This window comes from Peromyscus eremicus, chromosome 1 (assembly GCF_949786415.1).
Source record: "Peromyscus eremicus chromosome 1, PerEre_H2_v1, whole genome shotgun sequence".
In the NCBI taxonomy this organism is placed as follows: Eukaryota; Metazoa; Chordata; class Mammalia; order Rodentia; family Cricetidae; genus Peromyscus; species Peromyscus eremicus.
In genome coordinates, this window is record NC_081416.1 from 23,142,339 (window position 1) to 23,164,314 (window position 21,976).

The following is a 21,976-nucleotide window of genomic DNA, read 5'->3' on the forward strand; positions in this document are numbered from 1 at the left end:
TCTTCAAGATCCTACTGGCTATTTCACAGAACACAGATTTCTGCTTCAGGGGCTTTTGACTTGGGAACAGTCTTTACTATTTAGTTACAAGGAAGAAATATATCCATCTAGAATATGTATTGTAACATCCTGTAACATCCCAATCCCACACGTAGGTAGGGCTTAGTCTTTATATCTGGACTATTTTATCAAGCTTTTCTTCCATAAATTGGCGGTAAGGCTTGAAGCACTTGCAGAGACTCACTAACACAGCATTCAGTTTTCTGTCACTTATCCCCTTAGAAACACCAGCTAAACACATAGCATGATACATTGCCTTCAAGTAACCCTAACATACCCCTTCTGACAGGTCTATTCTTTTCTTATTACCCTTTTTTTTTGCTTTTGCTCTTTAGAAATGCAATTTATGTTCCAATTATACCTATTAACATCTGTGAGGGCCTCTCCTACCACATAAAGATCTCATCTACTATGGACATAACAAGCCACTAAAGCCCTGTACTACTCCAAAGGCTCTTATTTGGTGAAAAATCTTTCTTAATTCTCTTGTGAAAAATATACTATCTGGCTTGGTAAAAAGGGCACCAAACATGGATTTATCATACTCAACTCTCCCTCAAAGCCTGTCTTTCCTTTACTGTCTATGAGGAGTTTTATTTATGTTGCTATAATAAGCATCATGACCATCACAACTTTGAAGAGGAAAGGGTTTATTTTAGCTTACTCTTCCAGGTAGCAGTCCATAGAAGTCAGGGAAGGAACATGGAGACAGGAATTGAAGCAGAGATAATGGAGCAGTACTGCTTAGTAACTTCCACACTGGTTAATATTAGCTAGAAGTTTCATACAGCCCTGTTCCATCTGGCTAGAGATGGTGCTGGCTATAATGACCGGGGAACTCTGTGTCACTAAGTAATCAAGACAATTCCTCACAGGCATGGCCACAAGCCAATTTACTTAGCTGAGGTTTTCTCTTTCCAAGTGACTCAAATTTGTGTCATCTTGACAATAAAATGTAGCCAGTAACAAATATTCTCTTGTGGACTACTACCAGTTTTAAATAAGGGTACTAATGATTCGTTTGACTCAGTTGATCAAGGACTGATTTTCCTCCCACCACCTCATCTTATGCAGCCTTTTTCTGAAGAAGAGGTAAATAGTTATATTCCTTGGTTTTCTCCTACTTCCTTGGTACACAGACTGATCCTGTTCACTATCTCCATGTCACATAGTCTTGGGAGCTAGACTGTGACAGGATATATTTCTTTGAACATCTTTCCAAGTTCAAGCAGTTCATATGTATTTTCTAAACATCAGTTTCCAGTATTTGGGTTGTTATTATATTCCTATATGCTAAATCATAAATTTTCCTTTTCCTGCATTAGAGATCATGCCTGAGGACTATATTCTGTTGTATTTACACCATTTACTTCCTTTATAAATCCTGATTCTGCCCATATATTCCAAGTTTTTTGGATCTGTGGGAGCCCATTTTCAGGTTCCTTGTGGCTTTACCCAGCAGGTTCTCATGGAGAGGATGATTAGGACCATGGGCCTGAGTGCAGGTGTCTGAAATGGTCTCCCCTGGCAATACTGTGGGGTTGGTCTTTTGTGCCACCCCTTGCTGTTTCTGTAAATACCTTAGGGCAGAGACAGTTGGGGCTTGTTGGAATAGGATCCAGGCCCTCTTGAGGCTATTCTTTATTTTCTAAATGTTTATCTCCACAATCTAAATCCTTCTATCTAATATTTCCTGCTGCTTGCACTTAAGAAAACTCTGGGGAACTATGGGGTTGGTGGGTAAATGCCCCGCCGATTGGCGCCATGAACAGGGACTATAGACAAAGTATTAGGGACTAAAGGCAAAGGAAAAGAATAGTTTTATTACAGAGGTTTTGGCAAAAGTGCATGGTCAGACCCTGCCAGTGGAAAAAAGGGAGGCAAACATGTCCAGTGTTGTAATGAAATATGAATATTAATGAGGGGCAGGGGTTTTTATCCTTGAGAGAAAAGGAAAAAATGGACTGGAAGGATGTCCCATGCTGCAGCACAAAAAAAAAAAAACTCTTCTATCAAAATTTTGTGCAGAAAAATATTATTTAAGGTAAGTAAAGCAACTAGACAGAAAAACTCTTCAATTTTCTAACTTTGGGGACTATGAATGCAAACTGGAAGAAAAAAATCTTTCTTTGACCTTTACTGGTCGGTAGTAAAAAAGCTCTTCTTTGAGCTTATCAGGTAGAAAAAAGTTTCCTATGGAAGCTTTTGACCTGGAGACAGCTGAAATGCTAAGTCCAAGTGATAGGAGAAAGTGATTTCTCCCTGAAGCAAAAATGTGGGTGTAAGAAGTCAAAAAGTTTAAAGTTCAGAAGTTTTGGGAAAAGTTAGTTTTTCTTCTTTGTGGGAAAAAAATCTCTTAAACTATAAGCTTTTCTTAGACAATTTGGGGGGGGGGAAATCACTCTAAAAAGCCTTAATCTGGAGACCAGCCCCCAGCTCCCATCCGGCCCAGCATTCCCATCCAGCCCTGCGGTGAGTGACTGGGTTCATACCCAGGGAAGCCTGCCCCTAGGTCCCATCCCTGGACCCCAACCTTTCCAATGGAAGACCCATCCAACTTGGCACCAGTTGCAGTCCAGCAGGCAGGGCTCCCATGGGAAGGTTCCCCTTCTCCAAGATGCCCCCAGCAGACTCTGCAATCTACATGCCCTCCCCCACCCACATCTGCCCGAGACCCTTGCCACTTTCTGAGGCTTGGAGAACAGCCCACAGCTCCCATCTGGCCCAGAGAGCTGCCCTCAGGCCCAGAGAGCTCCCATCTAGACAAGAGAAAGAGAGAGTTCTCATTGGACAAAGAGCCATCTTTGGACCAAGAATAAACTTAGGAGGCAGATAATGTGCCAGCCCTATTTAGACCAAGAATGGCTTTCTGAGAAGTATAATCCATCACCTCTCATTGGACAAAGAGAGGCTTCCTGAAACACTGAATCTGTCAGCTCTGACTGGACCAAGAGCCCTATAAGACCAAGAATGAATCTGTGAGTCACAGAATCAACTAGCTTGGGTTGACCCAAGAGCAGCTCACAAAGACACAGAAGCTGCCTCCTCCAATCAGACCAAGAGCTAAGTTTAGACCCAGAAGGGCTCCCTGAGACACAGACACAATAAACACAGAGTGGACCAACAGCAACTCGCTCAGACACAGGTACCTTTTATACCTATTAGATGAGGAGATGGGCAGACATCAAGACAGAAGTACATACAACAACATAAAGAGCAATACAGCATCACCAGAACCAAGCCATCCTCCCTCAGCAAGACCTGAACATCACAAGGTGGAAGAAGCAGAAGAAAGCAACCTTAAGAACAGCATCATGAAGATGCTAGAGGCTTTCAAGAAAAAAATCAAAAATGAAATTGAGGAAAAGATAAACAAAAATGTGGAGAGAATCAATAAAGAAAATAAGAAAAAGTCAAACAAAAAATGGGAAGAAATCCATAAAGAACTAAAGGAAAAGACAAATAAAAAAGTGGAAGAAAACAATAAATCCCTTAAAGAAAACCATGAAAAAGCAATGAAGCAGGTGAGGGAAACAGTTCAAGACCTGAAAAGGGAAATAGAAACAATGAAGAAGACACTAACAGAGGGAATGCTGGAATTAGAAAATCTGAGTAAACAAGCAGGAAACACAGATACAAGCATAACCAACAGAATACAAGAGATGGAAGAGAGAATCTCTGGTGTAGAGGATACAATAGAAGAAATAGATTTGTCAGTCAAAGAAAATATCAATGCTAAAAAGTCATAACACAAAATGTCCAAGAAGTCTGGGACACCATGAAAAGACCAAACCTAAGAATAATAGGGATAGAAGAAGGAGAAGAATACCAACTCAAAGGCACAGCAAATATATTCAACAAGATCATAGAAGAAAACTTTCTCAACTTAAAAAAGGTAATAGTTATGAAGGTACAAGAAGCCTATAGAACACCAAACAGACTAGACCTCCCACGAAAAGTCTCCTCACCACATAATAATCAAACAACTAAACCTACAGAATAAAGAAAGAATATTAAGAGCAGTAAAGGAAAAAGGCCAAGTGACTTATAAAGGCAAACCCATTAGAATAACACCCAGTTTCTCAATGGAGACTTTGAAAGCCAGAAGGACCTGGACAGATGTAATGCAGACGCTAAGAGACCATGGAAGCAAACCTAGACTAATATACCCAGCAAAACTTTCAATCATCATAGACAGAGTGAACAAGACATTCCAAAACAAAACCAGATTTAAACAATACTTATCCACAAACCCAGCCCTACAGAAAGCACTAGAATGAAAATTCCAACCTAAGGAAGTCAGATATACCCACGAAAACACAGGCAATAGATAACACCACAGCAGTAAACCCCAAAGAAGAGAAGTACATACACACTACCACAAAAAGATAACAGAAACTAAGAATCACTGGTCATTAATATCCCTTAATATCAATGGACTTAATTCACCTATAATAAGACACAGGCTAACAGAATGGATACAAAAACAGGACCCATCTTTCTGCTGTATACAAGAAACACACCTCAAATTCAAAGATAGACACCACCTCAGAATAAAAGGCTGGGAAAAGTCTTTCCAATCAAATGGTCTTAAGAAGACCATTTCTTAAGAAGCAGGTGTAGCCAATCTAATATCCAGCAAAAAAGACTCAAACTAAAATCAATTAAAAGAGATCAAGAAGGACATTACACACTCATCACAGGAAAGATCCACCAAGATGAAGTTTCAATTCTGAACATTTATTCCCCAAACACAAAGGTACCCCCATTTGTAAAAGAAACATAACTAATGCTTAAACAACACATCAAACACCACACATTAATAATGGGAGACTTGAACAACCCATTCTCACCACTGGACAGATGTGCCAAATCGAAATTTAATAGAGAAATAAGGACTTAACTGATGTTGTGACTCAAATGGACTTAATCAATATCTACAGAACATTCCATCCTAACAAAAAAGAATATACCTTCTTCTCAGCACCCCATGGAACCTTCTCTAAAATCGACAACATAATCGGCCACAAAGCAAATCTCAACAGATACAAAAAACCTGAAATAACCTACCTTGTTCTATCAGACCACCATGGTTTAAAGTTAGATTTCAACAACAGCAGAAATTACAAAAAGCCTACATTCTCATGGAAACTGAATAATACTTGACTGAATCTCCAATGGGTCAAGTAAGAAATAAAGAAAGAAATTAAAGACTTCCTAGAGATAAATGAAAATGAATATACCACATACTCAAACTTATGGGACGCTATGAAGGAAGTGCTAAGAGGGAAATTCATAGCACTAAAAGTCCACATAAAGAAATTGGAGAAATCTCACACTAGTGACTTAACAGCACACCTGAAAGCTCCAGAACAAGAAGAAGCAAAGTCACCCAGGAGGAAAAGATGCCAGGAAATAATCTAATTGTGAGCTGAAATCAATAAAACAGAAACAAAGAGAACAATACAAAGAATCAGTGAAACAAAGAGTTGGTTCTTTGAGAAAATCAACAAGAAAGACAAGCCTTTATCTATACTAACTAAAAGGCAGAGAGAGCGCATCCAAATTAATAAAATCAGAAATGAAAAGGGAGATATAACAACTGACAATGAGGAAATCCAGAGAATCATCAGGTCACACTTCAAAAACCTGTACTCCACAAAATTGGAAAATCTAAAAGAAATGGACAATTTTCTGGATAGGTACCACATAGTTAAGTTAAATCAAAACCAGATAAACTATTTAAATAGACCAATAACCCCTAAGGAAATAGAAACAATCATTAAAAGTCACACACCCCCCCCCAAAAAAAACCAGGATGAGATAGTTTCAACACAGAATTCTACCAGATTTTCAAAGAAGAGTTAATACCAATACTCTTCAAATTGTTCCACACAATAGAAACAGAAGGAATGTTTCCAAACTCCTTTTATGAGGCTACAGTTACTCTGATTCCCAAGCCAAACAAAGATGCAACAAAGAAAGTGAATTACAGACCAATCTCCCTCATGAACATTGATACAAAAATACTCAAGAAAATACTGGCAAACAGATTCCAAGAACACATCAAAACAATTAACCACCATTATCAAGTAGGCTTCATCCCAGAGATGCAAGGGTGCTTCAATATATGAAAGTCTGTCAATGTAGTACACCATATAAACAAACTGAAAGAAAAAAAACACCACATGATCATCTCACTAGATGCTGAAAAGGGGAACCTTCCCACGGGAGCCCTGCCTGCTGGACTGCAACTGGGGCAGAGTTGGTTGGTTCTTCTGCGGGAAAGTTTCGGGCCCAGGGATGGGACCTAGGGACAGGCTTCCCTGGGTATGAACCCAGTCACTCACCTCAGGGCTGGATGGGAGCTCTGGGCCAGATGGGAGCTGGGGGCTGGTCTCCAGATTAAGGCTTTTTAGAGAGATTATTCCCCCAAAGTTTTCTAAGAAAAGCTTCTAGTTTAAGAGATATATTTTTCCCCAAAGCAGAAAAACCAACTTTTCCCAAAACTTCTGAACTTTAAACTTTTTGGCTTTTTACACCCACAATTTTGCCTCAGGGAGAAATCACTTTCCCTGCCACTTGGACTTAGCATTTCAGCTGTCCCCAGGCCAAAAGCTTCCACAGGAAACTTTTTTCTATCCGATAAGCTCAAAGAAGAGCTTTTTTTTACTACCCGTAAAGGTCAAAGAAAGTTTTTTTCTTCCAGTTTGCGTTCATAGTCCTCAAAGTTAGAAAATTGAAGAGTTTTTCTGTCTAATTGCTTTACTTATCTTAAATAATGTTTTTCTACACAATCTTACACTCCTAAGTTTTCCCTACAATATATTACTGCACTGTACCTTATACTTACTTCTCACAGACAGAAAATAAGAGACAGAAGATAAAATTTCAATAGAAGAGGTTTTTGCGCTGCAGCATGGGACATCCTTCCAGTCCATTTTTTTCCTTTTCTCTCAAGGATAAAAACCCCTGCCCCTTATTAATATTCATATTCCATTACAACACTGGACATGTCTGCCTCCCTTTTTTTCCACTGGCAGGCCCTGACCATGCACTTTTGGCAAAACCTCTGTAAAAAAAACTGTTCTTTTCCTTTGCCTTTAGTCCTTAATACTTTGTCCTTAGTCGGTGTTCATTTATCTTTAGTCCCTACTTTTACTTATTTTTTTTGAGTCTCTGTTCAGGGCGCCGATCTACGGGGCATTTACCCAACAACCCCATAGTTCCCCAGAGTTTTCTTAAGTGCAAGCAGCAGGAAATATTAAATAGAAGGATTTAGATTGTGGAGATAAACAGATAGAAAATAAAGGATAGCTGCCGCGGACTGGGTCTCAGTTGGAACACCAGACCGAGGGAGAATGGGGTGAAGGTACTCAGGATAAGTGAGATTCAGTGAATGACAGACAGACACAGACACCAGAGTATGCTGTGAAACTGCTGGAATTTTACTCAGATCAAGCAGTGTTTTTTGTACATTCATTTGAGGAAACATGGCAATCGGCCAGTGGGGCGATAGACATAGAATTAACAATGTGGTCACACAATTTTCTCAGAATGACTAACAGATCTCATGCGTACAGGTGTTATTTTTCTCTTTTGTGGTTCCTCATCCAGATAGAGAACATTACGGCCCTACCTGAAGTTTTCCTTCTACGTAATTATTACACCTTTGTTTTGTATCAAAGTCAAACCCTTCCCACCATCGTTCTCACCATGGTTTCATTTGTGTGAAATTATTTAACCTTTGCCTGCAGGTGAGAAGGCACCAGGGGGGTTGGGACTGAGCTATTCTTTCCATGAACTGTAACTTATGCCATTCTGTTTTCATACTATTATGATTCACCCATTGGTTCCCATGTTTATCATAAGATCCCAGAAAGGGCAACAGCTCCAAATAATTATCATATCTAGGATTAAAGTTAGGGGGTTGCCACCACCGGCCTGATGAGAAACTCTATTTGTCCCTGGATAATTCTTGTAGCAATGGCTAATTTCTGTAACTGTTTCCTTGTAGCTGCTGTTGGCTGTGCGTGTGGATTGTTTATGAGTTCCTGGACTTTTACTTTTATTCTCTCTTTGTTAGAATCTTTATCCCTTTGAGTCATAAGTTTTTTTTGCTCTAAATCATTCATAAATTCCCCCAAACTTCTAGGACCCTCTTTAACTGTTTGCCTAAAAGCTTGAATTATAGGTGGGGGTATTGAGACCACTTTTGAGGAATCATTTTTCTCTTTATGGGGCACATCAGGAACACTGAGAGTTAACTTCCTGAAATCAATACACAAGGAAACAGCAATAGTCACAGCTGCAAAGAGAAAAGGGCAGAGTGTCAGCCAGCCTCTGCAAGCAGATTTTGTGTGGTTCCGTGTAGCCTGGCATCATGATTCGGGCAGATTGATAAGGGGTCGCCGGGGGCATAGACCCGAGGACCGCGAGCCCACCTTTCCCTCGTAACCACCTCATCCAAGGCATTTGTCATGCGGGTGACACCGTCGTGGGTGTGGCAGATAGCCTCAAGAGGGCCTGGATCCTATTCCAAACAAGCCTCAACTGTCTCTGCCCTAAGGTATTTACAGAAACAGCAAGGGGTGGCACAAAAGACCAACCCCACAGCATAGCCAGGGGAGACCATATCAGACAACTGCACTCAGGCCCATGGTCCTAATCATCCTCTCCATGAGAACCTGCTGGGTAAAGCCACAAGGAACCCGAAAATGGGCTCCCACAGATCCAAAAAACTTGGAATATATGGGCAGAATCAGGAGTTAAAAAGGAAGTAAATGGTATAAATCCAATAAAATATAGTCCTCAGGCATGATCTCTAATGAAGGGAAAGGAAAATTTATGATTTAGCATATAGGGGATGTAATAACAGCCCAATACTAGAAACTGATGTTTAGAAAAATACATATGAAGTGCTTGAACCAGAAAAGACATTAAAAGAAATGAAATAACCTGTCACAGTCTAGCTCCCAAGACTATGTGACATGGGTATAGAGAAGAGGATCAGTCTGTGTACCAAGGAAGTAGAAGAAAATCAAGGAATATAATTACTTACCTCTTCTTCAGGCAAAGGTTGCATAAGCTGAGGTGGTGGGAGGAAAATCAGTCCTTGATCAACTGAATCAAAAGAACCATTAGTACCAGTTATTTATAACTGGTAGTAGTCCACAAGAGAATATTTGTTACTGGTTACTTTTCATTGTCAAGATGACACAAATTTGAGTCACTTGGAAAGAGGAAACCTCAGCTAAGTAAATTGGCTTGTGGCCATGCCTGTGAGGAATTGTCTTGATTACTTAGTGACACAGAGTTCTCAAGTCATTGTAGCCAGCACCATCTCTAGGTAGATGGAACTGGGCTATATAAAACTTCTAGCTCAATATTAACCAGTGTGGAAGTTACTAAGCAGTACTGCTCCATTATCTTTGCTTCAATTCCTGTCTCCATGTTCCTTCCCTGACTTCTATGAACTGCTACCTGGAAGTGTAAGCTAAAAAAACTCTTTCCTCCTCAAAGTTGTGATGGTAATGATGCTTATTATAGTAACAGAAATAAAACTCCTAGCAGATAATAGAAGAAAGACAGGTATTAAGGGAGAGTGGAGTATGACAAATCCATTTTTGGTGCCCAGTTTACGACGTCACATAGTATTATGTTCACAAGAGAATTAAGAAAGATTTTTCACCAAATAAGAGCTTTTGGAGTAGTACAGGGCTTTAGTGGCTTGCTATATCCATAGTAGATGAGATCTTTATGTGGTAGGAGAGGCCCTCACAGATCTGAATAGGTATAATTGAAACATAAATTACATATCTAAAGTGCAAAAGCAAAAAAAGGGGGGGTAACAAGAAAAAAATAGACCAGTCAAAAGGGGTATGTTAGGGTTACTTGAAGGCAATGTATCATGCTATGTGTTTAGCTGATGTTTCGAAGGGGATAAGTGACAGAAAGCTGAATGCTGTGTTAGTGAGTCTCTGGAAGCCTTTCAAGACTTACCACCAATTCATGGTAGACAAGCATGATAAAATAGTCCAGATATAAAGACTAAGCTGTACCTAGGTGTGGGATGTTATCCATCTAGAATATGTATTGTATATTTCTTCCCTGTAAGTAAGTAATAAAGACTGTTCACCAAGTCAAAAGCCCCTGAAGCAGAAATCTGTGTTCTATGAAATAACCAGAAGGATCTTGAAGAAATATTGTAGATCATAGAGAACTCAATAAGGAAAAGGCCTCAATCATGCTGCTGTACCAAACATTGCTTTTTTGACTGAAAAAATGGATACAAGTCATGGGACATTTTTATTATGTTTTTGTTAATATTCGTTTTGAATCCAACCCCTTAGCTCATCAAGAGCAATTAGTATTTTCTTAGAGTAGACAGTAGTGGGTCTTTAGAAATATGTTAAAGGAATTTTAACATTGTGGCAAACTTTGAATGCCTTGTAGATTTGTAAATTATTTAGAAGAACAGCAAAAACAGCAGTTGTAGAGTTTACATGAAGAAATCATGCCTGTGTTGAAGTAGAACCCTTAGGAGACACAAGGTTGTAAGATAATTTCACAGTGTCAAAGATACATTACTTTATGTTACCTTCCCAAGAATGTTTGACTGAAGAAGACTATAAAATCCCCCAAACACAAGATTATTGCTAATGGTGTTGGCTGTGTACTAGATGGTAAAACCCTATTTCTGAAAGCACTTTACATTTGGGGTACAGGATGTGGAGAAATCTGATTGGAAGTGAGGTGGAAGTTTCCTCCTTTCTGGGCAGTTTTTATACTATTTGAAGGTACCACACAGGCTTTTGGTGGAAAACTGTCATCAACAATCATATTCAGTTATGGACCCCATATATTTCACCCCAACATATCAATTAATTTACTATATCATACCAATTGATATGATAATGAAGCGACTATTGTGTGTGCAACTAACTGCTTTCTGATAGGGTGTAAGGACTACTACACAGGAAGTAATTTACATTTGGCTGTGTAAGCCAGGTCCTTCACCTGCTGCTTGGAAGATAAGTGGTAGGTCATGTCCAAAGAAGGGCATTTCACAACCTGTGGCCCAACACCTTAACTTGAATTGTGTATGTGTGTGTGTGTGTGTGTGTGTGTGTGTGTGTGTGTGTTTTGTTTATGTGCTGAGACTTGTGCACCTGGTGTTAGCTGGATGGATGCAAATGTGGGCCTGGAGTTGTGGTCTTGGGGAGCCTTTACCTGTCAGTGCTATGAGTTTAGGGGAGAGCAGGAGTGTGGGCCAGGGTCTGTGGTTCTGAGGACCCATCTCCTGTCAGTACTGGGAGATATGAAGACTGCAGAATGGTAGGTCAGGGGCTCAGGTATGGGGACCCGTCACCTAGGGAATCTTTGGGCTTGAAGAGCAGTGGAATTTCATTGTCTGTTTAATAATAGGCAACAGTACTATGAAGAGTTAATATACCTCATTGTGGTTTTGATTAGTTTTTTTATTTGTTTAACATTATTATCTCCCAGCATATGGTACCTTGTGTTAAATTAGACACAAGACTGACCTCTGCAATGAACTGTTTCTACATCACCACTTGAGTGTGATCTAAAGCTGATTTGTATAATTACACAGTTGGTGGTGTATATTTCAGCATGAAATGGGATATATAAAGAGGTAGAGGAACCTGAAAAAGAAAAAAAGATTATTGTTACTGTTGGAGATGAGAGAGTAAGGTTGGAGTACTAGGATGTAGCTGAAGTTTTCCTGTTCCTGCCCGGCTCCTGCAGCCCTGCAGCTGCTTGTACCTAAGTAAACACACAGAGGCTTATATTAATTAAAACTGCCTGGCTATTAGCTCAGGCTAGCTAACTATTGACTAGCTCTTAAACTTAAATTAACCCATAATTCTTATTTATGTTTACAACTTGGCTTGGTATCTTTTCTCAGTTCTGCCTTCATGTCTTGCTTCCTCAGTTTCTGGCTGGTGACTCCTGACCCAGCCTTCTTGTTCCTAGAATTCTCCTCTCTGCGTACACTGCCTATGCTATACTTCCTGCTTGGCTGCTGGGAAATCAACGTTTTATTTATCAACCAAATCAGAGCAACACACATTCACAGCATAAAGAAAGACATCCCTAGCACTAAGATGTACTACTAACACTGAAGATTTGAAGACATCACATACTTGTGCTATAGAACAAGGAGAAACAATACTAATGATGATCTAGTAACTTCATCTCTGTTGCTGAAGGTGCTATGCATGCTGCAAGAAGAAAAAATTAATCAATCTTATTCAGCTGTGTATGCTGTGAGCTATAATAATGACTGCTTGGCAAGATGTGTCTACTGGTAAACAGTGGCACAAATGTTATGTGAATGTATATTGTGTTTGGATTTAAGGGCTCCTTCAGAAGATGGAATCATTACCCAGCACACCTGTTAGTGACAAGAACCTGTGACATGTTCATAGGCCCTCTGTGAGAACCCACTACTATTACTCTGCTAATGGGACATAGTATTAAGCCAATTCCTATCAAATTCTCATTATACCATAATTAAGTAAATCTCTCAATCCTCATCACAGAAACTTCTTTTGCACTAGATTTCAGTCCATACAGAGAATGATAACTGGTAAAAATACAGAGAATAAGTGACTGTCGGGTGCTCATCCCTAAGTGGGACACCAATATCACACACACACACATACGCCTGCCAAGGCTCAGATATTGATTGGCAAGAGTACGCAGAAATAGTGTAAGAACCAGGGGTAGTAGATAACTACAATGAAACAACATTTTTCTGACATCATAAGGCATATATGAACTCAGAACAGTAGTAATAACATACATAAGACCTGACCAAGTTCAAGCCAGACAAAATCTCAACTTGGAGATGGACAATGGACATGAAGCTCCACCCCTAGCTGAGAAGCTATTAGTAATTACTAGCTTCTGGTGGAGGGATAGTTTTCTTTAAGGGTGTGGCCTCTTGTAGGTGTGATACACTACAGTTGATTGTCACAAATGCTGTGGGATGGTCTGTGTATCAAATGCTTTGATTGGTCCATAAATAAAACACTGATTGGCCAGTGGCCAGGCAGGAAGTATAGGTGGGACTAACAGAGAGGAGAATTGAAAGAACCGGAAGGTGGGAGGAGTCACTTCCATCCACCACCATGACAAACAACATGTAAAGATGCCGGTAAGCCACGAGCCACGTGACAAGGTATAGATTTATAAAAATGGATTAATTTAAGATATAAGAACAGTTAGCAAGAAGCCTGCCATGACCATACAGTTTATAAGTAATATAAGCATCTGAATGATTATTTTACACAGGGATTGTGGGACTGCCGGGCTTGATGGCACCTTGAGAGAAATTCTCCAGCTAACACATACCCAAGCCTGGATAGACAGCACTAATAGGACCCTATGGATTAAAAATCCCAGCAATGTGAATGAAGACACAAAGTTGGATCTGTTTGGAATAAAGAGCAGATATAGGAGAAGATGGGAAAAGAGTATGAGTATCATCCATTTATTCATGAAAATTTAAAATATCTTTTTAAAAAGTGGATAGTCTGTTCTCTGGATTGGAGTAGAAACCAATCTGTGGTCAGACACTTTATGATTTTGCCTGGTAATAGACACAATAAATATGATGGGACCAACAGTAACTGTAACAAGCCCCAGACCTTAGCACAACTGACTTTATGATGGAAGTACCATTCAGGCCACAAAACTCAGCATATAGACAGCACCACCTGCTAAAATAAAAACAAAGACCTAATCTATCAAGGTCAAGTTCTAGGAAAGTGTCTAAATGGACTAACTTTGCGTTTTGCCTTTTGTAGTTTCAGCTTCTTGCTAACTGTTTTTGTTAACTGAAGTGTGTCAACCCAGTATATGCACTCTGTGCTTAAAATACTCACCCTGAGAAATGCTACCCTTGGATCCCAAACACCCAGTGTAGTCACTGGCTGCCTAATAAAGACTTTCTATTGGCTCAAACTCATGTCTGAGCTGTCTTCTCTGGTAGATACTCTACAACAGTAATCTTTTATGTTACAACTTGGCATCCACTTCCCACTTTCTCCTCTAAAGACAGTTACTACATATTGTGTTTCCTGAGGCTGGGGGAAAGATGGGATGCCCAGATGGCTGCCTATTTGAAACCAATGCTGATGTTGTAACCCATCCTGAACCCTTAGCTCAGACCAGCTGAGAGACCAGCTCAGCATCGAGGAAGGACCAAGGCCGTGCTGCTTGTGTACTGATTATCTCTGAGGTTGATGTGTAGCTCAAGATTTGAGCAGTCAGCCACAGTGATTCTCATGGAAAATACAAGAGGATGGGACACATGTCTCTGTTCCACAGGCTCTGTCCTCAGCTAGAACTCTGGGTATAGAAGCCATTAGGACTTTACCCAGTTAAGATTTACCAACTTTCAATATAGTTCCAACATAACCCCTGTTCCTTCTAGTCTAGCCTATGTCCAGTAAATGTTTATTGCTTTATTTTTTTCTTGGGATTTTAGGTCAACATGAGTCAGACAATAAATTCTGCTTACTTTGCTCAAGATGACAGGGCAAGAAGACTTGGTATAACTAAAGGTGTAAAGATCATTAAAATCAGACTTTTCTGACCTCCATGTAAACAAGAGATCATCTAGTTATTAACTAGATTTTAAAGATCATTAAAATCAACCTTTTTTGACCTCCAAAAAAACATAAGATGAGCTAATTATTAACTACATTCTAAAGATCATAAAAATCAAACTTTTTTGACCTCTACATAAACATAAGATGATCTAATTATTAACTAGATTAGAAAGATCATTAAAATAAAACTTTTCTGAACTCCATGTTGAAAATTACTTTTAAAAATTATTTTATTAATTTAATTATTTTAGTAATTATTTACTAAACTCGGGTTTCCTTTGATTGTCGCTGAGTAAATTCGATATTGAATCACAGTGCACAGTCAAAGCTTATGGGTTCATTAGAACTGAATGTCTTTATAGAGGGAAATGTTTGGGATGAGGCCTCAAATCCTGGCTCTACTATCAGTAGTCTCTGTCTTGCCAAAGCAGTGAATCTCCAAGGCTCAGCTTTATATCCCTAGAGGGAATAATTTTGGCTTAGACAAAGAAATGTAGAAAGAATCAGAAGAGATAGGGGTGTGAGCATTTCATGAAAATTCACAGAATCTGTATAATATGATTTATGAAATATTATTTAAATTAGCCTCAAAAGACAATTTTCCATGTTAGTAAATTGTAGGAATATCTGCTTAGTCAGTTTAGAGCAAATATGAAGACATCTCTGCAAATTAACCCTTTTGTTTGTGATTTGCCATTTTAAATAGAATAATACATATCATTTCACTAATATTTGAATCTTTTTAAAAATACTTAACAGTTAGATAATTGTGATGAAAGTTTATGTCAAGTGAACACAAGCTGGTCATCTGAATGGAGGAAGCCTCAGCTGAGAAAATACCTCCATAAGATCTGGGTGTATGCATATTCCAAATCAGCTATTGATGGAGGATGGCCCATCCCATTGTAGGTGATGCCATCCCTGGGCTGGTGGTCCAGGATTCTAAGAGAAAGCAGCCTGAGCATGGCATGAAGAGCAAGCCTCCATTGCCTCTGCATCAGCTCCTGTTTCTAGAACCTGATCCTACCCTACTTGAGTTCCTGTTCTGATTTCTTTAAATGATGAACAATGATGTGGAAGTGTAAGACAAATAAACCCTTTCTTCTCCAATTGGCTTTTGGTCATGGTGTTGCATCACAGCAATAGTAACCCTATTTAAGACAAGAATAAAAACTACAGGACAACTTCTCCAGGGGAGACTATAAAGTCAAGAACCCAGAGTTCCTACCTTCTATGTAATTATTTAATGTTGTTTTCTGTGCTCAGTTTACCAAATTAGATTCACTTCTGGAGTGAAATTAGGAGGCCAATACCAATATATTTTTTTTAAGAATTGTATGGCTGGTCATCCTTTGTTTTTCATCTAGTATCCTCCTATGAGTGAGAACACACCATATTTGTTCTTCTGAGTCTGGGTTACCTCACTCAGGATGATTTTTCTAGATCCATCCGTTTGCCTGTAAACCTCATGATGTCATTGTTTTTCTCTGCTGAGTAGTACTCCATTGTGTATATGTACCACATTTTATTTATCCATTCTCAGCTTAAGGGCATCTAGGTTGTTTCCAGGTTCTGGCTATTACAAACAATGCTGCTATGAACATAGCTGAGCATGTGCCCTTGTGGTATGATTGAGATTTCCTTGGGTAAATGCCCAAGAGTGGTATAGCTGGGTCTTGGGGGAGATTGATTCCCAATTTTCTAAGAAAGCGCCATATTGATTTCCAAAATGGCTGTACATGCTTGCATTCCCACTAAAAGTGGAGGAGAGTTCCCCTTGCTCAACATTCTCTCCAGCATAAGCTGTCTTCAGTGTTTTCAATCTTAGCCATTCTGACGGGTGTAAGGTGGTATCTCAGAGTCATTTTGATTTGCTTTTCCCTGATGATTAGGGATGTTGAGCAATTTCTTAAATGTCTTCCTGCTACTTACAACTTCATGGAGGCAACCTAGAAAACAGTAGCCTAAGAAAGACACAGGGATCTCCCAACCACAGAGAAATGGATGAGATCTACATGAGCAAACTGGACGTGAGGGGCCGGTAATGAAGGGCAAGGATCGAGGGAAAGAGAGTTTAGGGGAGTGGGAGATACCAGCTGGATCAAGAACAGAGAGGGAGAACAAGGAAAAAGAGACCATGATAAATGAAGACCCCACAGGAATAGGAAGAAGCAAAGTGCTAGAGAGGTCCCCAGAAAACCACAAAGATACCTCCACAATAGACTATACTGGCAATGGTCAATAGAAAGCCCGAACTGACCTACTCTAGTGATAGGATGGACAAACACCCTAAATGTTGTGCTAGAACTCTCATCCAATGACTGATGGAAGCAGATCCAGAGATCCATGGCCAGGCCCCAGGTTGAGTTCCAGGAGTCCAATCGGCGAGAAACAGGAGGGATTGTATTACTGAGAATTGTAGAGACCATGATTGGAAAAGGCACAGGGACAAATAGCCAAACTAATGGAAACACATGAACTATGAAGCAATAGCTGAGGAGCCCCCAACTGGATCAGGCCCTCTGGATAAGTGAGACAGTTGATTAGCTTGATCTGTTTGGGAGGCACCCAGGCAGTGGGACTGGGACCTGTCCTTAGTGCATGAGCTGGCTGTTTGGAACCTGGAGCTTATGCAGGGACACTTTGCTCAGCCTGGGAGGAGGGGACTATACCTGCCTCGACTGAATCTACCAAGTTGAGCTGAATCCTCATGGGAGTCCTTGCCCTGGAGGAGATGGGAATGGGGGATGGGTTGGGGGGCAGGAGGAGGGAGGACAGGGGAATCCGTGACTGATATGTAAAATTAAATTAAAAAAAAAAAGAATAAACTACCTGGAGATGAAAAAAAAAAGTAATTGTATGGCTGATACCTTGTTGTTTTCATGGAATTCCTAATAATAGGGGTGGTTTTATCTCTGACTCTTGTCTTGGGACTTTTGGAACTCTTCCCCCTGTTGAGTTGCCTTGTCCAGCCTTGTCTTATTGTAAATTTTTGTCATGTTTGGCTATCATCTGTTGGAGGCCTGCTGTTTTCTAAAGAGGAAAACAGGTGGGGAGTGAATCTAGGGGAGAGGAAAGACGAGGGAGCTGAAAGGAGAGGTGGGAGGTGAAACTGTGTCCAGGATGTATGGTATCAGACAAGAATCTATTTCCAATAATAAAAAAGTAATTTTAATAAAGATAACAATTATGGCCATCAGAAAATCACATTGAGCTCTATTTTTTTTATTCATCTATGAACTATGTGACAGTTCTCTGTCTTGTCACCATTTAACAAAAATAATCTTGGTTTCCCATGACTGTATTGTACAGTAGTGAAGGATTTTCATTTAAGATGTCTGAGTAGCACTAGGTACACTTTATTAACTTAGTTGTATATTCAGAGTCTATTAAGTACTTATAAGGCTACACCTATTGAGAATGTATGGGCATATGTTTATGCCAACAAACAAGTATTTAAAATATACATTTAAACCTGGTATGATGGACTTCTAACACTGAGAAGATAAAGTAGATGAATAGTGATTTTGAGCTACACAATGAGACTTTGTTTATAGAAAACTTATTTCATAGTTCATACAAAATACTCATCATGTCAGAAAGTCCTTAACTGTTAACTAATCTCAGAATCAATGGAATTAATGGAATCGAATTTTGAGGAATTTTCTTGTATCCACTCATTAATCTCATATTTTTCAAGAATAATGGCACCATTTAAACATCTGGACTGCATTTTAAATTACAATATTTGGTCATCAACCAGTAAATTAAGCCAAAATCTCTAATGTGTATCTGTTACCAAGGACATGCATGAAGAACATCTTATTTTTGTCTTTATTACTAGGATAAAGTCCACTCAAAAGGGAGATTAAAGAGTATCTAACTGATTAGTCAATTATGACATCATGTTGATTCAGAAAGTAGTGTTATAAATGCTCTGTGTTGCCTGATCACAGCTGTGTCAGTGAGAAAGGTCTCCATGGATCCTATTGTGGTCTTGTTGCTCAGTCTCTCCTGTCTGCTTCTGCTCTCACTCTGGAGACAGAGTTCTGAGAGAAGGAAGCTCCCTCCTGGCCCTACTCCTCTCCCAGTTATTGGCAATTTCCTCCAGATAGATGTGAAGAACATCAATCAATCCTTTAACAAAGTAAGTATGCCTTATGATCCTCCAGTCCTTTGCAAGGAAAGATAAATTGAACTCATCTCTTAAAATATCTTTTATTTTCATATTATAATAAATTACACCATTATTATTTTGAGATTATAACATATTCCCCCTTCCCTTTCTTCTCCTCAACCCCTCTAGTTCTTTTTCATATTCATGACCTCTTCTTTATTGTTGTTACATGCATACATGTTTATTTATATACATTTATATTCTAAGTTTCAAATGGTATAATCTATATAATGTTATTTTATATACATTTTCAGAAGTGGCTGGAATAGTATTGTAATTTTGATCATAAAGTAAAAAAACTCATATAAATTCTCATGTGCCTTCTGCCTTTTCAACTTTGTTACTAACAGAAATTGAGGAAGGAGAACTTTCTATTATAAATGAGAGAAATTTTGAGTCATTGTATAGTATAATAAAATTTGGGAAATTGCAAAATTGTGTATATTTCTTCCTATCTTTATTTTATAATCATTTCCCACAATTTTTGGCTGAAAATCTCCAGTAAAGGACACATCATATCATTCAACAAGTCAGGTAGCACTTTGGAGATGTGTCTTTATTAGTATTAGCCTTTTGTATGAAGTTCTCTGAAGAACTGGTGCTTTATTAAAAGAAAATATCTGTAGATTTGGAGTAACACAGGGAATAAAAGAACTAATCAAAGTGCCAGGCATATTTGATGCTATCCAAATTAACTTTTATTCTATGCCTGGTACCATGAATGTGCCAGAGTAAGAACTTGTTCTCTTAGCAGATGCTCATGCTGTGTGCAGCTTTGGTAGTACCCACTCTCTGTGTTTTTAGCAATGATAGATCAAACCTGGGATACTCAGTATGGATTTCTGCTCTTCATCATGGGGCTACATTCCATAAGAAAAGATTTACAGTTGTCCCTGAAGTAGTTATCTGGGCATTGATACTTAATTCAATATGGCGTGAACATGGAGAACAAATTGCCCAGACATCAAATGATAAAAACCAACTATTAACATTAAGTCTGTTATTCATTAGCAATTCAGCAAAAAAAAAAAATGAATTTGGAAAACTCTGGCAGTTAATTTTTGAAACATTATCAAGAGACTGGCTGAACAATTTGATGTGATGATGAATGGTCATCTAGGTATCAACTGTTGGGCCATCACATAACACATTATACCCATCCACACATGATAATTACCCCTTACTTTTCCTTCTAATTTTTAGTTCTCAAAAGTCTATGGCCCTGTGTTCACCCTGTACTTTGGCATGAAGCCCACTGTGGTGTTACATGGGTATGAAGCAGTGAAGGAAGCTCTGATTGATCATGGGGAGGAGTTTGCTGGAAGAGGAAGATTCCCAATAGCTGAAAGAATTAATAAAGGCCTTGGTAAGTAGTGTGCATGTTCATGTATGAGCTGGGAAGCATTCACAGTGAGGTCTGACTTGTTCCTGAAGGCTCAGGTTGGGCCTCTCTCTATAGTTGTGTCCTCTCCGATATCCTTTTTCTTCCTGAGATGAACTATGTAATTTCTATTCCTGTTGGTTTAGGAATCATTTTTAGCCATGGAAACAGATGGAAAGAGATAAGGCGCTTCTCACTCATGACTCTGCGGAATTTGGGCATGGGGAAAAAGAGCATTGAGGACTGTGTTCAAGAGGAAGCACAGTGCCTTGTGGAGGAACTGAAGAAAACCAATGGTAAGTGTAGGTTTATGCATTTACATGTTAGTCTATGTATGTGTGTATGTCATGTTGATCACATCCTCTCTAAAATTTTTCTTTGTTTTTAAATCAGAAACAATGAACTTCATGTTAATTTTCTGTTAAGGTGCAAAACTATGTATTTCTGTATATTTCTACAAGTTAGAGCAAATTAACTGAGCAGTAGGTCAATTTTTACAGTCCTTGGTAACAATGATGTGATTTATGGCTTTCATTTCTTAGCTGAGTGTAATAGAATTTTCATTAATTATTGTGAGGGCTATAGCATGATGTCAAAATTGTATTGTTATTTGTTTAAAATTTTTTACTACATTGTGAATCTTATACAATGTGTTTTGATCATAATCACCTACCAACTCCTCTGAGATACATACATACCACTTTGCTATCTACCCTACTTTGTGCTGTCTCTTTTTTTAATATCCACCAAACCTGATTTGTGCTTGACCCATATGATTTTTTTAAGAAAATTTTTGTTAGTGCTTTCAGAATTCAGTACTTGTTTAAAAATGTTTTAATTGAAACTGAGTTACCAAATTTCTCCCTTTTTCTCCTTCTATCCCATCCCAGATGCCCTGCCTTGTACCCTTCTCATGCCTTTCCCACTCTCAAATTGATAGTTCCTTTTTCTTTATTATTGTATATATGTATGTACATGCACACAGACATACACAACATCTTGAGTACTCTTTGCTGTTGGATATCATACATAAGACTTCAGGGCTGACCATTCTGCACTTGGAAAACCAATAAAAAAGGTTAACCGTTGGAGAGGATAATTATTCTTACCCCAGGAGTCATTAGTTGTTGGAGTTCCCTGTCTGGGGGTAGGACTGTGCACATTTTCCCTTTCCACATTAGCACATCTTTTGATTTTGCTGTTTTTCCAGTCTTGGTTTACAATCATTTCTAGGAGAGACTGTTTTATAGTAGACTTCTTGATATTCTGGTTCTTACAATCTTTCTGCCTCCTCTTCTGTGATGTTTCCTGAGTCATAGATGTAGGAGTTGTGGTCTATTTGATCATAACCATCCCTCCTCCCCCAGTTCTTCCAACATCTATCCACCTTTTTTTCCTGACCATTTTTTTTTTTTTAGTTTTTCCACAAAGGCCAATTTGTGCTGTTCAAATATTCTTGTATGTGTGACTTTGTACCAATTCATGATTGATTTATCAGGGGCTACACTCTTAAAGAAAACTGATCCTTCCTCTTCCAGAAACTAATGATTGCCAATAACACCTCCATTAGGGGTATTACATCAAGCTCAGCTTCCATCTCCATGCTAGGATTTTTTCTGACTTTGGTTTGCACAGGTCTTGTGCATACTGTCACATTTTCTGTGAATTCATATATGTATCTGCCCTGCTGTGCCCAGAAGACATCATTTAATTGTA

At 39.0% G+C, this 21,976-nt stretch overlaps 1 protein-coding gene across 2 annotated transcripts in view; it reads left to right on the plus strand.

The window, feature by feature from the left end:
• The window catches only part of LOC131896325 (cytochrome P450 2C25-like), a 65,078-nt gene that overhangs the window by 20,988 nt on the left and 22,114 nt on the right, over positions 1 to 21,976 (plus strand). Inside the window, exons 1-3 of one of the 2 annotated variants that reach the window (XM_059246917.1) lie at positions 18,672 to 18,849; positions 20,083 to 20,245; positions 20,407 to 20,556. In XM_059246917.1, the coding sequence (XP_059102900.1) occupies positions 18,682 to 18,849; positions 20,083 to 20,245; positions 20,407 to 20,556 (481 nt within the window). In that variant the 5' untranslated portion in view covers positions 18,672 to 18,681. Of the gene's footprint in view, positions 1 to 18,671; positions 18,850 to 20,082; positions 20,246 to 20,406; positions 20,557 to 21,976 lie in introns of those variants that run through there. The other variant, XM_059246926.1, reaches the window with a different exon arrangement.